The sequence below is a fragment of the Schistocerca nitens genome, chromosome 2 (assembly GCF_023898315.1).
Source record: "Schistocerca nitens isolate TAMUIC-IGC-003100 chromosome 2, iqSchNite1.1, whole genome shotgun sequence".
Classification (NCBI taxonomy): Eukaryota; Metazoa; Arthropoda; class Insecta; order Orthoptera; family Acrididae; genus Schistocerca; species Schistocerca nitens.
In genome coordinates this window covers 452,037,936-452,059,171 of record NC_064615.1, presented here as the reverse complement: position 1 = coordinate 452,059,171, position 21,236 = coordinate 452,037,936, and the positions used below count along the sequence as shown (strand labels likewise).

The 21,236-nt window shown below is 43.3% G+C and overlaps 1 protein-coding gene across 2 annotated transcripts in view; it reads left to right on the top strand.

The window, feature by feature from the left end:
* The window catches only part of LOC126236326 (run domain Beclin-1-interacting and cysteine-rich domain-containing protein), a 214,055-nt gene that overhangs the window by 72,275 nt on the left and 120,544 nt on the right, over positions 1–21,236 (top strand). For both annotated transcript variants that reach the window (XM_049945543.1, XM_049945542.1), the window contains exon 4: positions 5,477–5,660. In XM_049945543.1, coding sequence (XP_049801500.1) covers positions 5,477–5,660 — 184 coding nt within the window. The remainder of the gene's footprint in view (positions 1–5,476; positions 5,661–21,236) is intronic.

Sequence of the window (21,236 nt, the reverse complement as noted above, 5' to 3'; positions counted from 1 at the left end):
GGTGAATTTCACCACTACCAAACTGCTCTTTTTTGTAGAACATATCAAAGATAGGTTTAATGTAGTTGACTCACTTAGTAAGATGTGACTGCCAGTCATTCAACTTTCCTTTGTGCTTGTGACCACTTAGGGGAGGGACATCCTGCTGGGCGTTACCACTCTCTAGTGCTTGAATATGACCCAGGGCTTTATTTTCCACAGGGACATTCTCCTTCAATCTGAAAAGGAACTTAGCACTAATCTGAAACAGTGTGGCATCCATTTCATCCAGTGAGTCCAGAGAGGTCCTAAGGACAATTGCATTGATACCAGTACTTAGGTCTTGGCTTTTGAATGGGTACCCTTCCAGAAAAAGTCAAAGTTATTGTTTACCATTGTGACATGAAGCCCTATATCTCACCTCACACGCACTGTTTCGAGTGTCACATCTTCATGATGTGGGGCAAATCCTATTTGCAGTGACTGCAGCCACCCTCTCCATGTGTGGAGTCCTTGCATCCCACTGCCCAAGTGCACAGACTGTTTGGACCCACATACTCCTCTCTTGCCAGATTGCCCTATCTATAAAAAAGAAAGAAAGATTCAGGAATTCAAAACTCTCAACCATCTATCCTGCTCAGAGGCCCAACAACAGCCAACAGAAATTCAACCATCTCCACCCAGTATCCTTACATCTGCCTTTGCTTCTGTTAGTTTCTCTCCCCCCCCCCCCCCCTGCCCCCTCCTCCTTACCACCATCCTGTCTTTGTGGCTATTAAAGATAACCGTTGAGCCCTCCAATGCTACATACAGCATCCATATCTTGTCCACCTCCTGGCCTTCAAGTGGCTTTGTGTCCAGGTCGATTATGTTATAAAACACCGGAAATGGATTTGTTGGGAATGGTATGTCACTGCCATAGGGCTGCATTCTTCCTCTTCCCAGGTATGGACAAAGATCAAATGCAATTTTAGCCACTGTACTGCCACTCGTGTCCCAGGAATTTCCCTGAGTGGTGTTCCCCTCACCAGCTTGGAAGCTACTGCTGAGCATTCTCCTAGGCATTTCACCCAGGCCTCGGTGCCGTTCCACTACCCACCCATGTTCCATCTTCTCAAACACTGTCAGGAATGACTTTTTTTATAAATAACACCCTGTTTAATGAGTGGGAATTCATGAACGTTCTTGCTCTCTGCCCCAACATGGTTTGTGGACCACACCGGGTGCACAACCAAATGTTTCAACTCTTTATCAGTGGCTAGCCAACATCATGTACTGTTTCTAACCATCTCTGGAGCGAGGGAGAATTGTCTTTCAAATAGCAAAAAAGTTTTGTTATGCCAGTTTTGAAATTGAGTAAACCGCCTCTTCAGATGGACAGCTGTCATTGTTTTAACCAATGTCCTCTGCAGCTTTCTTGAATATACGGCAAGTCAAAGGCTGTATTGTATCTTGAATCCCGAGACCTTTTGACTTCGACCCAAGGTGGTTTTCACCAAGGCCGCTGTAATGCAGATAATTTAGTCCACCTGGATTTTGCTACTTGAATGGCCTGTGCCTGGTGTCACCACCTTGTTGCAGTCTTCTTCAGTCTGCATAAAGTTTACTATCCACATCGTGACACCATATCATTGCTACCTTACATGAGTGAGGCGTCTGTGACCCGCTTCAGATTTTTACCCAGAACTTTTCTTCATGTTGCAATTTTCCGGGACAGGTTGGTGCCTCCCATAGCAACTTCCATCTGCAGGAGATTGGGATTCTGTAGGGTTCTGTTTTGAGTGTCCCTCTGTTTTTAATAGCAATCAATGCTATGGTGATGGGTGCAAGGCCTACAGTATCCCCTCTTCTTATGCTGATGATTTTTACATTTATTTTTATTTGTCCACTATGGACTTTGCTGAACACAGACTGCAAGGAGCAATACACAGAGCACATTCTTGTGCTTTCACTCAAGGCTTCTATTTTTCAGCTGTCAAGATCTGCATTATGCAATTCTGCCATTGCCATACAGTCCGTTCCCATACCGATCTGTACCTTGATGGCCAGTCACTCAATGTGGTGGACTCTTACCATTTTTTGGGACTGGTCTTTGATGCCTGGTTGACATGGCTTCCCCATCTTCATTAACTAAAGCAAACATGTTGATCACACCTCAATGCTCTTCAGTGCCTTAGCAGCATTGACTGGTGTGTGGACCAATATATTCTGATATAGCTCTACAAAGCATTGATCCAGTCTCATCTAGATTATGGGAATCTCTCATATGGCTCGACATACCTTCAAAATTACAGATACTGTAACCGATATGCCATTGTGAGGTACAACCAGCAACTGGTACCTTTTGGACTAGCCTCATGATCAGTTTCCTAACAGAGGCAGGGGTTCCACCACTGCGTGCCTAAACAGTTGATTGCCTATGTGTTATGCATCCATTGCTCCTGGTGCAACCGAACTACTATCTCCTCTTTCCAGATATTACTGAATTCCAGCTTTCCTCTCTACCAATTCTTCTCCGGGCCTGCTCACAGTATGGCTTCATGGTGCATCTCCCATTGACAGCTCTGCCTTGACCTTTCACAAGATCTGAAAGACTCAGCTCATCCCTCAGCTGTCTACTGCCAGTTCTTCTCCATTGTTGGCATGTTTTTGGGTTCAGAATTAATCTACACTGATGGCTCGATGGTGCCAGTCACGCTGGCTTTGCTTACATTCATGCGCAATGTAATGATTTCCACCCCTTGCTGGATGGCTGCAGTGTTTTCACTGCGGAGTTAGTAGCCATCTCTCATGCTCTTGGCCACATTCGTTCCTTCACCACTGAGTCCTTCCTCAGCTGTAGCGACTCTTTGTAAAGTTTACAAGCTCTTGACCAGTGTTACACTCGTCATTCCTTGGTCCTGACTATCCAGGATTCCTTTTTTGCCCTCAAACAATGTGGTCGCTAGGCGGTCTTTGTCTGGACCCTGTGTCATGTTGAGATCCCAGAGAATGAACTCGCTGACAGGCTGGCCCAATTGGTTATTGGCAACCTGCCTCTCGAGAAGTATATTATGCCATTAAGTTCTCCATGCAGGCATCTTGTGACGACTCCATCATCCTTTGCTAGGTCTGTTTCAGCCATACCTGGCTGACTCATGGTCCTCATCTCTGTCACGAGGATCCACCCCACTGTTGTGATGGTGCCCGTTTGATGGGGTTCCAAATTTTGCTGGATTGCCCTAGCCTCGCCGCCCAGCAGTGGACTCTTAATCTTCCTGACTTGCTACCCCTGATGTTAGCAGATGATGTCTCAGCGGCTGACCTGGTTTTACAGTTTATTTTTGAAGGGGTTTGTACTACTCTCTGTAAGGGAGGGTGCCTAAGCACCGTCGGCCCATTGGAAGGTTTGCAGGAGGCCTTGTTGCGTCCTCTGCTCCAAACAGGCAGCAACTGCCTGAGCTTTATGGTCCACTCCAGCTCTCATCCTACCCACTCTTTGCTCTTATTTCCGCTTCTTGCATGTTCTGTTTGACTTAGTGTTCATTTGTTTTCCTGTATTTCTCTTGTTTTATCTGTGTCAACAGTCTTTTTCTTGGTATTGTTGAGTGGGGCACCTCTGGAAAGTGTGTGTGTGTGTGTGTGTGTGTGTGTGTGTGTGTGTGTGTGTGTGTTGGAGGGGGGGGGGGATGATACGTCCCCCATCACACTTCCTGCCTTTAGGGGCCTCCAGCTGCTCCCTGGATGGGACACCTCTCCCGCCTTTCTCTCTCCTTACCCCTCTTTTCTTTTTCTTGCTCCTTTCTCTAAGCTTTGTTGACCTTCGGTAGACCTTGGATTTTTTCCCCTTGGGTTTCACACACTAGGCTCTTCTTTGGTGTGTAGTTTTGTTGACTTGCCTGTTTCAGGTAGGAGGGCCTGATGACCTCATAGTTTGGTCAGTTTAATCATTAAACCAACCAGCCACCCATGTGTGTGATTTGTGCTTGCTTGAATGTGTGTGTTGTCTACTTTAGAAAGCCTTTTCATCAAAATCTTACATGTTTAGTAGTCTTTTTGTTGTGCCTGTCAGCAATTCCACATCTCCCCTATATGGTGGGTGGCAACTGTTGTTTGTTGTTTGTAGCTAGAGTCATGAACAATGGCAGTGGAGTCTCTTATTGTTCTGCATAACTGCATCATGCATTCTGCAACAATAAGTGAGTGTCAGTAGTGTTCTGAGCTATCTACTGTGAATGTTGTAGTAAATGCAAACATTAAACATGATTTTAGCAAGTCATTTAATGAATTATTATTCCAACTGTTGTGAGCTGTCAGCACAGGTGATGGTGGCCATAGTCATGGTCATGGCTGTGATCTTGGTGAGCAACAAATTTTACATAACCAAAGCAGAGACATAATTTGCAGGTACACACTTTCTTCAAGCACAAAACACATGTATGCATGTACTGCAACTGTTACTTGGACCCAGCAACAGTGCAGTCCCCATTCTGCTTTGGCCTGCAGGAATCGCCATCATGAATTAGACTATACTTACTTCATTTAAAATTTTAAACTGTTGTGCCATTTGTACACATAAACTGGCCGTAACAGATGTGATGCATTTCCAAGATGGGACAACAATGGTAATTTTGCTATGTGTTTGTGGTAACTACTGGTGGAGCAGTTAAACCATGCAGGCATGTAAACCTTGCAGCCGTGTCCCAGGCTGGAGAAGTGGGACATGCTATTAAGCAGCATGTACCATCACATTGGAAGTGACATGACTGAAAGGAGGCAAAGCTTAACAGTCGAATTTTGTACAAAATTGTAATAAGTAAAAATCTTACAGAATCATTGTCAGATCAGTCTATGTTCACTCTTTGATATAAAGTGTTATCTTATTGTAACTTACAGAGCAACATAAGCATATTTCTGAAGAAGTGCTTTCTGTTCTTTAGTAGGAAGTCAAAACTTGACAAAAGTCTGGAGCTTCCAGTGGAAGAGAAGTTTCAGTGGCACAGAAGTCCACATTCAAGCACTACTACACAATGTGTCAGAATGTTGGATTAAGAAGCAGTGGTTCATAATTTCAAAGTAATAACAATTGTAATCTAAACACACTACTATTTTCCATAAGTTACAGAAAACTTCATTGTCCAAGATGCATAGCTGAAAGATGATGGAATATTTTATCTGTTGGGGAAACTTCAAGAAACACAAGCAAGACTGAAAATATTGCCCAGCCTTTGGTCATTGCCCTTCATCAGAGTCTAATTAATACAGAAAAAAACACACACACACACACACACAATTGTATCAGTGTTGCAGCTCCCCAAAGTGCAGCCGTGCGTTCATATGTGTGTGTGGGGGCATGTTAGCTCCCATTAAGGGCGATGTCCAAAATCCTGGCAACAGTTTGTCTTGTATTTCTTGAAGTCTTTGACTTTATTTCTACCATTGCTTGTACTCCACCCAGGACTTTCCACGAATATGTTAGTTAGCACTTTTAATTTATTTTTATTTTATTTCTTTTCAGCTTGGAAGGCCATACATTATCTCAAAAACTGTCATGGCTTCTGTCAGACAGAGAACATTTATTATCATGCTTTGAAAAGACGGCCTATCTTTGCCAGGAAAAGTATGGGGAAGCAACACTTATTTGTTTGAGAGCTGTGGAGCAGAATCAGCCTTCATTACTCGCAGAGATAGATCCATGTTTGGTAAGTCTTAGCTTAGGAAGTTCTATATTACTAATTGATTAGTGATTATGTTGTTGTTGTTGTTGTTGTTTTCAGTCTGATGCAGCTCTCCACACTAATCTATCCTGCAAGCCTCTTATCTCTGCATAACTACTACACCTACACCCATTTGAACCTACTTAGCCGGCCGCGGTGGTCTAGCGGTTCTAGGCGCTCAGTCCGGAACTGCGCGACTGCTACGGTCGCAGGTTCGAATCCTGCTTCGGGCATGGATGTGTGTGATGTCCTTAGGTTTGTTAGGTTTAAGTAGTTCTAAGTTCTAGGGGCTGATGACCACAGATGTTAAGTCCCCTAGCGCTCAGAGCCATTTGAACCATTTTTTGAACCTACTTATTGTATTCAAGCCTTGGTCTCTCTCTACAGATTTTACCCCCAGACTTTCTCCCATTGCCAAACTGACAGTTTTTTGGTCCCTCATGATGTATGCTGTCAGCTGATCCCTTGTTTAGTCAAGTTGTACCACAAATTTCTTTTTGCCCATTTCAGTACCTTATCATTTGTTATTCAGTCTACCCCCTGATTCTCCAGCATTATTCTATAGCACCATATTTCAAAAGTTTCTTCTTGTCTCAGTTGCCTATCGCCCATATTTCACTTCCGTACAATGCTACATTCCAGAAAAACACCCTATGAAAAGCTTCTTATCACTTAAATTTGTATTAGATGTTATCAAAGTCCTCTTTTTCAGAAATGCTTTCCTTGTTATTGTCAGTCTGCATTTCATATCATCTCTTCATCTTCCATCATGTAATTTTGGTGCCCAAATAACAAAACTCATGTACTACTTTACTCCCTCATCACCACCTGACTTGCATAGACTACATTCCATTACCCTTGCTTTGCTTTTACTGGTGTGAAGTAACACTGTTCACATTACGTCGCACTTCACTTAGCGTAGACCGGGACTGTGTCCTAGGCATGCCCGATGTTGACTGACTGGGCACGGCCCGTGCTGCCGGAGTTGTTGTGGTTCTTGTTGTTACGCCGGCAGAGGTCGCGTCCGAATTCTCGCGTGCCCTCTGGTGGACGGGACTCTACTTGCGGCAACTACCGTCCGTGACGCACCGTGCCAATGTGCGCCTCCCACGATCTTTCTGGTGGCTACTACACTCCTCCTCCTTCGGGGGGTGAAGCCACTGTGATCCACTGCGTCGGAAGGTGGAGCGTCGGGCAGGAGCGATGACCTCCACATCCATTGGATGGCCGGAGTCGAGGGGATCTGCCAACCCTCGAGCCGGAACCTTCAAATACGGCTGGAAGTGACCCACACGAAGAGGCGCCCATCGTCCCACAACCGGAGCCCGGGACAGAATGGGCGACAAGCTGTCGAACTCCGGATCCTGGTCCACCTCGGGAGGGGCAAGACCCAGTGGCGGGGACGAAGGGGAAAGGACGACCACAGGTGAACTAGCCCCCTGAGAAACCGGGCCTGCTAGGGGGGCTGGCTCTCGCTGGGGCATCTCGAAAGATGGCGATGCCGGTGCTGGAGCTACTGGAGGCTGCCAAGGCTGAGAACCATCGAAGTGCGGCAGAGTCACAGCGGGGAGAGGAGGTGAAACCAATACAGGTGCCGGCAATGGGGAAGCCGGTGTCCGAGAGGTCGGGTGCCCGAACGTGTACGTAGCTGATTTTGGTGACGACGTACCACCCGATCCCCCGCCTGCAAGGTATAGAGCCGGCGGCCATTTCGGCGCAGGACCACCACCGGTATCCAACATGGATTGCGACCGAACCCCCGGGCCCAGACCGACATACCCAGTGAAAAGCCAGGTACTCCGTTGTCTGAAGACTGGCGAGGACCAGGCCGGAGGAGGTGCAGCAGAGTCCTAGGTTGACGCCCATGGAGGAGCTCTGCGGGGCTGCGTTCTCCCATTGGTGTGGTCCGGTATGCCGTCAAGAAAAACGTCAATGCTTCCTCTGCAGGAAATTCGTGCACATACTTCTTCATCTGCGTCTTAAATGTGCACACCATGCGCTCGGCTTCCCCATTCGATTGTGGATGGAAGGGGGGAGAGCAAACGTGCCGAATACCGAAGCGCCTACAAAAATCCTGGAAGGTCTGCGAAATAAACTGCGGTCCATTGTCCGAGACCAGGGTGATTGGCAGACCTTCCACAGAAAAGATTTTTGCTAGTGCCTGGATTGCAACGTCTGAAGTGGTTGAGGAGCAGCGAACCACATATGGGAATCAGGAATAAGCATCAATGACAATGAGCCAAAAGCCATTGAGAAACGGGCCCGCAAAATCGATGTGAACACTTTCCCATGCTTGGGTTGCCGGCGGCCATGAAGAGAACGCTGCCCTGGGAGATGCTTGTTGGCTCGCACACTGGGAACAGGCGGCCACCAAGTGCTCAATTTCTCTGTCAATACCGGGCCAGTACACATGTCTGCGAGCCAAGGTTTTAGTACGGGAAACACCCCAGTGCCCCGCATGTAATAACGTGAGGACCTCCCTGCGTAAACTTGCAGGAACAACCACGCGAGGAGCTGTATCATCGGTAGTCAGAAGGAGAACTCCTTCCAAGACCGAGAGGCGGTCTCGTAGAAGAAAATAATTACGAAGAGGGTCCGAGGCCCGGCCCGGAGGGCGGGATGACCACCCCTGCTGAATGAGGTGAACTACTTGCCGGAGAATCGGGTTAGCCGCCGTTTCCCTGGCGACTCGAGAACTAGTGATTGGGGAAGTCATCAACCGCTTGGCGGGACGCCACATCCAATTGAAAACACATTATCTCCTCTCGATCGAACATAGGATCTGGGCCCACCGGAAGACGGGAAAGAGCGTCGGCATTGGCATGCTGTCCTGTAGGGCGAAAATGAATGTCATAATGGTACTTAGAGAGGAACAAGGCCCAGCGCTGTAGTCTGTGGGCCGCCCTATCCGGAATCTGAGAGGCGGGGCCAAATAACGATATTAACGGCTTATGGTCAGTGATTAACTGAAACTTCGTGCCATACAAGAAAGGGTGAAACTTGGTAACAGCGTAGACAATGGCCAAAGCCTTTTTTTCCACCTGGGAGTAATGGGCCTGTGCGGGACTAAGCGTTTTCGACGCAAACGCCAGTGGTTGCTCGGAACCATCGGCATTGCGATGGGCCAGGACCGCCCCCACCCCATACTGCGAAGCATCTGTAGCCAGGACCAACGGCTTATGGGGATCAAAAGTAGCCAAACAAGGGGCTGACGTGAGGAGGCCCTTCAACGAGGTGAACGCTCGCTCGCATGCAGGCGACCAATCAAAAGGAACACCCTTGTGCAGAAGGCAGCACGGGGTGGGCTATTGTGGAAGCCCTGGGAATGAACCGGTGGTAATAGGCTATCTTGCCCAAAAAAGCTTGTAACTCTTTCAGCGAAGTGGGCCGAGGAAGGTTGATGATACCTTGGACCAAACTTCCTAGTGGCTGGATGCCATGCCGAGATATGGTGTAGCCCACATACTCAATGGACAGTTGGAAGAAGGTTGACTTATGCAGGTTGCAACGCAAGCCCACAGACCTGAATTTGAGAAAGAGGGTGCGAAGGTTGTGCAAGTGTTCCTTCGTGCTGCGGCCTGTGACAATTATGTCATCCAGGTAATTAATACAATGAGGGATTGTCGACGTGACATGCTCAAGATAACGCTGGAATATCGCCGGGGCACTGGATATTCCAAAGGCCAACCGCTGGTATTGGTAAAGGCCAAATGGGGTGTTGACGACCGCCAGCCGTTTGGAGTCCTCATCAAGTGGTATCTGATGATAAGCCTCCGAAAGATCGATTTTAGAAAAATATTGGCCTCCCGCCACGGCGGAGAACAATTCATCAGCACGAGGCAAAGGATAGGTGTCCACCACCAATTGGGAATTAATGGTGGCCTTGAAATCGCCACAAAGACGTAATTTTCCCGAGGGCTTCTTGACAATAACGAGGGGCGAAGCCCACTCACTGGAAGAAACGGGAAGAACGACCCCTAAGGCTGTCAGCCGGTCTAGCTCTGCCTTTACCTGAGGGCGGAGAGCCAAGGGGATCTGCCTCGCGCATAGAAAACGCGGGCGAGCCGACGCCTTCAACGTTTAATTGAGCTTCAAAATCGGAAACACGCCCCAGGCCCTCCTCAAAAATATCTGGAAAGTCTGAGATCAAAGATTCCAATGAGTGATAGGGAACGTCTTCGGAGACCAACTGTATGGTGTCAGCGATAGAAAAACCGAAAGCTTGAAAGGCATCCAGGCCAAAAAGGTTAGTGGAGCTCGCATCACTGACAACAATAAAAGTAATAGGTCGAGTGACTGATTTGTAAGTCACGTCGGTAGTGAATTGACCCAGCAGGGGAATGAACCGTTTACCATAACCACGTAGACGCTGGTAAACTGGCGCCAATGGGGGCGATCCAAGGTCGGAATAAGTTTGTGCATTCAACAACGAAACTGCCGCACCCGTATCTACTTGCAGTTGTAAACGGCGCGACCGAACCGACACCTCGATAAAGAGTTTGCGTGCCGATGCGTCGGGAGCCTGGCCCGATGAAACGTCCTGAATGTCAACGTCCATGTCCTCTGTACTTGCTTCCTTTGATTCTTTTGAGGCTGAGCGGCAAACTTTAGCAATGTGAACTTTTTTATTACATTTGTGACAAACGGCCCAACGCTGGGGGCACTCTGACCGATCATGATGTATATAGCACGACGCACAGGACGGCAACAGGGGCTGGTGGCCGGAATTCTGTTTACGCGCCGTGCGGGAGTTGCCGTAACGGCCGGATTGTACCGCTCGCACGTCGTCCACCCCGGACACAGTGGACGCGGCCGCGCCGCCCTGAACCTCCGCGACGTCGCACCACGCTTCCAGCTGTTGACCTGCTGCGTGAGAGACTTCATACGATTGAGCAATGGACAGGACTTCCTCGAGGGAAGGGTCTTCTAACTGCAGGGCCCGTTGCCGGACCTCCCTATCAGGGGCCGAACGAACAATGACGTCGCGTACCATAACGTGGGCGTATGACTCTCGCGACTGCTCCGTGACAAAATGACACTTGCGACTGAGACCATGCAGGGTAGCGGCCCACGCCCGGTAAGACTGATGGGGCTGTTTCTTGCTTTGATAGAACTCGACCCTAGCCGCCACAACATGCGTGCGGCGGCGATAATATGAAGACAGCAATGAACACAATGCGTCAAAAGACAAGGACGAGGGTTCCTGCAACGGCGCTAGCTGCCGCAAAACTTGATACAGCGAGGGAGATATCCAAGACAAGAAGAGAGCATGACATACCTCCGCATCGGCAACATGAAATGCCTGGAAATGCTGCCGAAGGCAATGTTCATATGCGTCCCAATCCTCCGCTGTCTCGTCATACGGGGGAAAGGGAGGAGGGAACTGCGCCGGAGCAGACGGCGTGGAGAGCAACGCCGGAAGCACTTCTTTCATGGTGGCCATGAGCTCCGTCTGCTGCGCCACCAAAACCCGTACCAAATCCTCCATGCCGCGGAGAAGCTGCGAAATCGGAACAACGACGCAACACGCGAAAGAACGACCCTACTCGTCGCCAATTGTGAAGTAACACTGTTCACATTATGTCGCACTTCACTTAGCGTAGACCGGGACTGTGTCCTGGGTATGCCCGATGTTGACTGACTGGGCACGGCCCGTGCTGCTGGAGTTGTTGTTGTGGTTCTTGTTGTTACGCAGGCAGAGGTCGCGTCCGAATTCTCGCGTGCCCTGTGGTGGACGGGACTCTACTTGCGGCAACTACCGTCCGTGACGCACCGTGCCAATGTGCGCCTCCCGCGATCTTTCTGGTGGCTACTACAGGTGTTACTCTTATGTACTCAAGACACTATTCATTCAATTTAACTCCTGTTTCAAGTCCATTGCTGTCTCTGATAGAATTCAAATTTCACTGTCAAACTGTAAAGTTTTTATTTCTCCCTGAGCTTTAACTCATTTTCCAAATTTCTCCTTGGTTCCTTTCACAGCTTGTTGAATGTACAGATTGAATAACATCAGGGATAAACTACAACCCTGTCTCACTCCCTTCTCAACTATGGCTTCTTTTTCATGTCCTTAGTCTGGTTTCTTTACAACTATTAAATAACTTTTCACTCCCTGTGTTTTATCCCTGTCACCTTCAAAATTTAAGAGAGTAGTCCAGTTCACACTCTGTTAAAATCTTTCTTTAAATCTACAAATACTATAAACAAAGGTTTGCTTTTTTCTTCAACCTGTCAATCAGGATAAGTTGTAGGGTCAGTATTGCGTCATGTGTCTGCATTTCTCCTGAACCCAAACTAATCTTCCCCTAGGTTGGTCTCTACCAGTTTTCCCATTTTTCTGTAAATAATTTGTGTCAGTATTCTACAACCATGACTCAGACTGAATGTTTGGTAGTATTCACATGTTAGCACCTGCCTACTTTGAAATTGGAATTGTTACATTCTTCTTGAAGTCTGACCATATTTTGCCTGTCTCATATTTGTTACATACCAGGGGGAATAATTTTGTCATGGCTAGCTCTCTCGAGGATTTCAATAATTCTGAGGGAATATCGTCTACTCCAGGGGCCATTTTCCAATTTCTTTAGTTTTGGTGTGCAATTCGTAACCAGTAAATTATGATCTATATACGCAGATTGAAACAATGAATGAAAAATTGTTCCAAAGCGAGGATTCAAACCTGGGTCTCCTGCTCACTCGCAGATGCGATAACCACTATGCCATCCTAGTACAGTTGCTGTACACAACTGCATGGACTACCCTAGCATGCCTTCCCCCTCAACCGGATTCGCCATTTCCTATAACGCTGATGTGCTATTCCAATACAGTTAGATAGCTTCTGCAATGCTGTTCAAGTTTAGAGGGAATTCCAAGCAGGTTGAGACATGAGTGGGAATATGGGTTGAGGACAGAGACATGCTAGGGTAATTTCATGCAGTTGTGCGAAGTCACTGTGCCAGGTTGGTGTAGTGGTTAGCACATCTGCCTACTGAGCGGAGACCCACATTCAAATCCTGGTCCTGGTCTTGATACAAACATTCATTCATCACTTCAATCTGCATATAGACATATAGACCATATAGATGTTTGAGACTTGAGAAGGTCTCTGATTAAACCAGTAAATTATGATCAGGATCTACATATGCACCTTGAAATGTCTTGCAGTTTAAAATCTGGTGTGAAATCTCTGTTTTACCATTATATAATCTGAAACCTTCCAGTGTTCCTGAGTCTCTTCCACATGTACGATCGTCTTTCATTATTCTTAAACCAAATTTTAGCTTTGATTAAATTATACTCTGTTCAAAATTCTATCAGACATCTTCCTTTTTCTTTCCTTTCCTACAGCCCGTCTTCTCCTGCTATTTTTCGTTCTGTTCTTTTTCGTCATATTGAATTCCAGCCACTCGTCACAATTAAATTTTCACCTGGTTCAAGTCTCTGTGTAATTTCCTTTGTCGTATCATACATTCTTTTTTCAATCTCATCATCATCATCATCATCATCATCATCATCTGTGGAGCTAGTTGACATGTAAAATAGTCGTACTGTTCTGGGCGGTGGCTACCGTAATATGTTCACTATGCTGCGTACAGTAGCTTACCCGCATTCCTGTTTTCTGATTCGTTATCAGGACTAATCCTGCATTATCCCGGTCTGAGTTTGTGTTGATAGCTCTGTACGGACCTGACCAAAAGTCCTATTCTTCCTGCCACTGCACTTCACAAATTCCCCCTGTATCTAACTTTAACCTACTCATTTTCATTTTTACATTCTCTAACCTACATACCAAATTAAGGACTATAACATTTTTTCTTAAAAAAAGAAATTTACACCACTTCACTGTTCATTGTTCATTTATTTTTCACAATTATGATTTCAACTTTGTAACCATTCTAAAGTGCTTGTTGAAATGTTAAAATATGTCTGACCTGTCTATGACATGTCATCATCGAAAAAACATATTTCTGGTGTTATAGATCAGCCGTCATATTGCAGGATACAGGTACATATCCAGGATACATAATATTGCTGACATTGTGCACAATGAAAAGCCATTAACACACAGTATGGCATATTGAACAGCAAATATATTCTTGTGACCTGCAGTCATCACTTCAGTTGATGAACAAAAGTGATGAATGCAGCTCACAATATGACAGGAATATATTTGCTGTTAAATAGTTCTGCTGATGTACAGACGTGATGAATGCAGGTCACAGAAATATATTTGCTGTTAAATATGCTATAATGTATGTTAATGTTTTCTCATTGTGCACAATGTCAGCAATATTATGTATCTTGATATGTATGTGTATCCTGTAATATGACAGTTGATCTATAAGTCTAGAAATATGTTTTTCTTTTACGATGACATCTCACAGGTAGAACAGACATTTTAACATTTCATCATTCACTTGAAAATGGCTGCAAAGTGAAATTGTTATTGTGCAAATAAATCAACAATTAACAATCAAATAGCAGAAATTTCTTTCAGAAATTTCTGTGTGTCTGTGGTCCCACACAAAGGAAAGATCATTAAATGCCATTCTTGGTTTTCTTGGTGATGACATCACATTGAGTAGTCTTTTTGCAGAGATACAAGTGCAGTATTCTTCCCACGCGAATGCCATATTAAGACATATAGTAGATCAGCAAACCCAAGGGAAAAATAGAACTTAGCTGTATATCCTCCTTACTTTCAGCCATTACCGAGTGAGGTGGCGCAGTGGTTAAACACTGGACTCGCATTCGGGAGGACGACGGTTCAATCCCGCGTCCGGCCATCCTGATTTAGGTTTTCCGTGATTTCCCTAAATCGCTCCAGGCAAATGCCGGGATGGTTCCTTTCAAAGGGCACGGCCGACTTCCTTCCCCGTCCTTCCCTAATCCGATGAGACCGATGACCTCGCTGTCTGGTCTCCTTCCCCAAAACAACCCAACCCAACTTTCAGCCATTTGCAGTGCAAGTACGGCAAGGTAATGTTGGCTAATTTTAGAAGACTAGATCAGTCAATCATCCAGATTGTTGCTCCCACGACCACTGAAAAGGCTGCTACCCTCATCAGGCACCACGTGTTAGTCTGACCTCTCCACAGATATCTCTGCATTGTGGTCGCACCTGTGATATGGCTATCTACAGTGTAGAAGCACGCAAGGCACCCCACATTATCAAGGTAATAGTTCATGGTGATTTTAAATTCTGCTAACGTAAGATTCCAGATTAGTCAGATCTGATTTTTAACAATATTTGAGTCAGAAGAATAGTGTCCAGTTATCATCAGCCAGAGTTGAAAACCATGAATTATGAGACATTCAGTTGCAGGGAAGCAGCTGGAAGTAGTGACAACTACAATATATGTTATGAGACAGTACTTATCTGCACCGTGCACTTCACAGATAATGATATAACTGATGAAACATGATCAAAGCCAAATAGAAGCAAAAGTCAGAAACAGCAAATAGAACGAGAATCAAAAGAATAAACTGGAGGTCATACTTAAAAAAAAAGAGAGAGAGAGGCTTTAGTCTCTGGAATAAGGAATGAGATGGCTTAGATTTGGAAGTAGTCATTGAAACCCAGTAGTCCTCCTGGCCTCAGTCTCTGTAAGCCTCTGCCCCACACCTGCTTCCATCTGTGCCCCACGACCCTAACCTCACTTATTCTGCACTCTCTCTTCTCCACAGTCTTCCCCTCCCAATCCACTCCTCTGTTATGCTAGAGAGAAGTACCCAAGTCCATTTTTCAGTGAAACTAGTACTCAGTATAACCATCCTATGGAGATGAAAATAATGAATGTGTGTTTAATGTCATGTTGTTGTTGTTGTTGTTGTTGTTGTTGGCAATGATGATGAGGAAAAGAAGAGGGCAAAATGTAGTGTTGGCTCATAATACTCTCCAAATCATAATTAGTTAATACCAGGTATCTGGGACATTGTGGCTTTAGTCTCTGTTAATTCTTGTCAATAACTTTCAATTGGTGGTAGAATGCTTGCCTATTGATAATTATTCAGTTTTACTAACAACAGATTTTATTGTACTTACCAACAATTTCATAATACAGGTAAATCACATATTTACAGTAACCAGTACTGCAGTCATGGCATCTGTATTTACTCACATCTTGATAACTCTCCCACTCTAGATACAACGAATGTAAATGGTTTTTAGTCTAGTCATTGATGGAGTTAATAATTTACAGAACTTAAGAACAAAAAGGAACTTCACACTAAAACAACAAGAATAACAGAATTAACGATGTGTAGTATTCACAGACATTTCATTAGAAAGAATAAACAGCTGATAGCTACCACAGAGAGCTATTTACAGTCAAAGTACTAACATTTGCATTACATTGACTACAGTAGAAAGCAGTTCATGCCTTACTGCTAACAAAGTTATGAAAATAACTTTAACTGCATGCAGAAAGCAGTGCAGTGCCATTAGGTGGCCAGTCTTGATGTGTTTCATGAACCTGATATCCAGCAATGATCGACTCATGAATGGGTGGTTTGGATATGCAATAAGGTTTAATAGATGACTGAAACAACAGGTAATTATGTTGGCCTTTCGTCATTTCTCTAGGTCATGTGGTAGATCACAAGGATCTGCTGGAATTGGCATTTGATATGCCCCTTCAGATGAGGCAAGTGATCTGAAATCATCTGTGGTAATACTGACATGTACTCGTATTGCACGCCACAACATACTAATAATGAAATCAGTAGGCTACATAAAATCAAAAGAAAAGTCTATTCACAAAGCAGTGGCTGGAAAACACACATATAAAAGGTATTTCATTTGTAAGCTTTCAGAGCCAGTTGCTCCTTCTTCTGGCAGAAGAGTTGGAGGGGAAGGAAGAAGAGTGAAAAAAAAGTACTGGTGAGGTTTAGGAAAAGGGATACAGTTGGGAAAGTCGCCCAGAAACCCGGGTCAGGGGAGACTTAATGGATGGGATGAGTCTTTCCTTCTCATGTCTTTCTCATTTCCAGTTTTAGAGCTATGAATATTATTTAAAAACTTTCTAAGACATCACACTTTTTATCGCAGTGTAATGAAAAACATTGCAGAAATTTCCAGAGCATAGAGAAGTGTTCCTAGAATTTCTAGTACATTAAAGAATATTCCTGAAATTTGAAGTACATTTTTTGCAGATTGTTGAAAAGGGAGAGAAAAGGACTTCAAGAAAATGCAAAAGCAAATTAGGGATAATGTAGCATAAGTACAATTACAAAAGGTTGCTATTATGACAGGGAATCTATGTGATTAAGATAATCAACTGAGCATCTATTTACTCAGCAACATGGTATTTTGGTGTTACTGAGCAGAAATTCACTCCTGAAGCTTGATTAGTGATCATACCAGCATGAAAAGTGTTGCAAATTATTTGCTTGTTTGTTTATTTATTTTGATCCGTCTTTGAGCTTTTTTATGCAATCATTACTGTCGTAGGGAGTTTACATGTATTGTACAAATACATTTTGTTGACATGGTTACAGTATACATACTAATACTAATACAAGGCACATAAAATATATGCTAGAATTTCTTAATTTTACAGTACATAGAAAATAATATACAGAAGTATCAAATAAACTATTGACATGCTAAGGTAAGTACAAAATAGTTTACAGTTAGAAATAGTTTAGTATCTCAAGTCATCAATAGAACAGATTTGAAATTCTGAAATATTGTAGAAATCACTTTCTTTCAAGCATTTTTCAGTTTTTGTTTTAAAGTTGTTAAGTACCTCCTTGATTTTGTTTTGACAACATTGGAAGTGCACTGTATTGTAGTACCAAGGCAGATGTAGCACGTTTTACAGCATGATCAGTTGAATGGATAAGTGTTATGAGGTAATAAGAGGTGATAAAGCTCAGAATAGATTTAACATTGAGGTCAATCGGACAACAGATGTTTATAGGTGATCCAAAATGAGAGGGGTATATATAACGTACTGAACACATTGTCTAGGTGTAGCATCTATTACTAGTAATCAAAATTGTCTGAGTCCTGGGTTTCAACCTAGCTACTGCTTAAATTTTGAATAAAAATTGTCAGCAATGGTGGTCGAAGACTTCTGACATCAGAGGTACCCTGATTCTGCCAACAGTCTTGTCATCAAAGAAGGTGGAGGAGCAGACAGAGATTCAGGGCATTCTCTTACCCTTGGGGTGGGAAACTACCCCAAAAAGGTGGAAGAGTCAGCAGTGATAAATGGCATGAGCATGTTGAAGCAAATGGAAATCACTGTATTAAAGACACATAATGTGAATCCAAGGGACATGGGGCCTGTAATTGAAAAGTGTTATAATCATGTCTCCATTGGCAAAAGGTTCCATGTTAGTATCCGATTTGGATCTCTGGGAAGGGACTGCCAAGGGGGAGGTGTCAATGAGAGAGAAGATACAATAACCAATGAAGGGATATCTTTCTACAAAATGGGGCATGGGATGTCAGAAGTTTGAATGTAGCAGTAAAGCTAAAAAATCCTAAAAGGGAAATGCAAAGGCTCTATCTAGATATAATGGGTGTCAGTGAAGTGAAAAGCAAAGGAGATAAGGATATCTGTTCAGAAAAATATGTGGTAATAACAACAGCAGCAGAAAGTAATATAACAGGTGTAGTATTTGTTATGAATAGGATGATAGGGCAAAGAAGGAGTTACTGCGAACAATTCAGGTATAGGGTTGTTCTCATCAGTTTCAACAGCAAACAAGCATCAACAGTGATAGTTCAGGTGTATGTACATTCCGATGTCACAGGTAGATTATGAAGAGATAGAGAAAGTATATGAGGATACTGAATGTCTAATTCAATACATAAGGGAATATGAAAATCTAATGATCGTGGGTAGGGACACAGTATCAAATGAAACATATTGATACTGTACTCATGAGTAGTATCGGTCAAAAAGTATCGTACTCATAAAAGTATCAACACAGAAGTATTGATACCCCAAGGTATCAATACTTTTGGTATCGATCGATTTTTTTTTAACAAAATACGAATGTATACAAAATATCATCGTAGAAAAATTGGAAGTATCAATACTTCTGGGTATGTTTTCAAATTTTCTATGAAGTTTTTTTTGTATAATTTGTACTTCATCTCATACAAATTCAACATCTATCCATATTTTGAGATTTGAGAAATTTAAATGAACTTTACAACTTCCAGTCTAGTTGTAAGATACAATTGGTGAGCAATAATCTAATGCACAAGACACAGTAAAGCATAATACATACCTATGTAAAAGATACACGGCAAGCCCTATGAATGTTTTGACATTGAAAATAATAAGCAATATTTCAAGTAATCAAACACTTTATTTAGTAAAAATATTTCACAATATGAAATCCAAATTATGGTTATATATTTCAAACCTCCCATTCTTCCTCTGTACAATCCCTTAAAAACAGAAGTTTGTCCAATCGTTTTGGTGATAGCCTATTTTGCGTTTTAGACATAGTACTGCCTGCCTTCGAAAACAATCTTTCTGAAGGCATGGATGTAGCTGGGAATGCCAGGTATTCTTTAGCAAGTTTATATAATTGTAGAAATATACTTTTCATCTTCCCACTGTTCAAATGGGTTCGTAGATAGAGGTGACACGGATGTTGCTAAATAAGAATAATTTCATCCCCGGCCGTGGTGGCCGAACGGTTCTAGGCGCTACAGTCTGGAGCCACGCGACCGCTACGGTCGCAGGTTCGAATCCTGCATCGGGCATGGATGTGTGTGATGTCTTTAGGTTAGTTAGGTTTAAGTAGTTCTAAGTTCTAGGGGACTGATGACCACAGAAGTTAAGTCCCATAGTGCTCAGAGCCATTTGAACAAGCTATGGCGTCTTGAAAATGGATGTTTTTGAATCTGCGCTGAATCTGTTTCATGACTTCGATTCTAAGGGCTCCTGCCCCACTGTCACTAGACAGATTAAAAGCATCTATTTGTGCTTTTAAACAGTTGATCATCGGTATAATTTTACTGATGGTCACATACTGCTCTCCAGATATTTCTTTAGAAACTTGAAGCAGATCTTTAATATTCTGCATTTCTATGGCCGATGGAATAAGCGGTGCTTTCGCATTAAACTTCAAAATTTGATGCATGAAAGGAGCCAGTTCGATATACCTCTCAAGCATAGATTAGATTAGATTAGTACTTGTTGCATAGATCATGAACATGACACTTCGTAATGATGTGGAACATATCAGGTTAATAAAAAGTGTCTATACAAGACACTACATTACACAAAATATTACATGACACTTAATATTTTTAATTTTTTTTTTTTTTATATAATATGCAGAATTCCAATGAGTCTTTACATCTAAGATCAACTTCAAAGTTGTTCCAGTTTGTTTTTGCCTTAATAAATCACTTTGAATCACACTTGACTTGAAATATTTAACATCATCTCTTACTTCATTACACAATAAATTAAAATCATTGATCGACATAGTTGATTCAGCAATAAGATTAATGGTATGGGCAAAACAAGATAAATGTTTCCCTCTACCTATGAATTTATTAATACCGGCTACCATATTTGCACCATTATCAGTAATAATAGTGGTGATTTTCTCAGATTTGATATTCATGCCTCGACAGATTTCTTGCATCTGTTCAGAAATGTAGTCAGCTGTATGCCATTGATCCAACGCAACAGTAACAATGCAGCGTGAAGTAAGTTTATTGTTATCAGAATAGTGGGCAGTGACACCTAAATAACTAGTGGTAGTCATTATCTCGGTCCATACATCACAGGTTAGCGAGATATGATTTAAAGTTTCGAATTTCAGTTCAATTTTCGATGAACAAACCTGACGCATCAATTTCTGAAATCCACGACCTTTAACAATGTCGAATGGTCGTTTGAACACACAAATAAAATAAAGCAACAATTTGGATAACAGAGAGTTCTCTCTCCCTCCACATACGATAGCTTTCTATGTATTGTTTCTCCGATGGAAAATTGCTTCTTTTTGTTAAACGGTCTGCTTTCTGCGTCCGTTGAATTCTCTGATGATTGCACAGGGTTGAAGACCTTATCCCCAGAACTGACATTGATGTCGAAAGGCTCACTGGGTGATGGCGATGATGGTAGTTGCTCTTTTATCTTCAGCCATTTTGGTGGTAACTCAATTGTCATTTGTCCCAGGGCCAGATTTCCTTTTTCACTGAAAAATACAGAATGAGTGATTTTTTTAGGAAATAAAAAATAAAAACTTCCAGTGTAGAACACCTCAGACATGTGCTTTTTCCTGTATTCTCAGATAGATGAGGATTTAGGTTTTTTTCCCCTAAATAAAAATGAACTGGTTTCAGAAAAAGTAAAAATCTAAAAAGTATAATATTCTAAGAATATTACTAAATTTACCTTGATATTGTGCTTGTGGGATGCTTTTGCAAATGTTTCTTCATATTCGATGTATTCTCTGATGATTTTAAGGTTTTGAAGCAAATTTTGCATTTCACTTTATTGGTGTGTAATCGAGTGTAATACTTCCACAGCTCACTTTTCACAGGCGCCATCCTAGGCATGCACACAAACCACT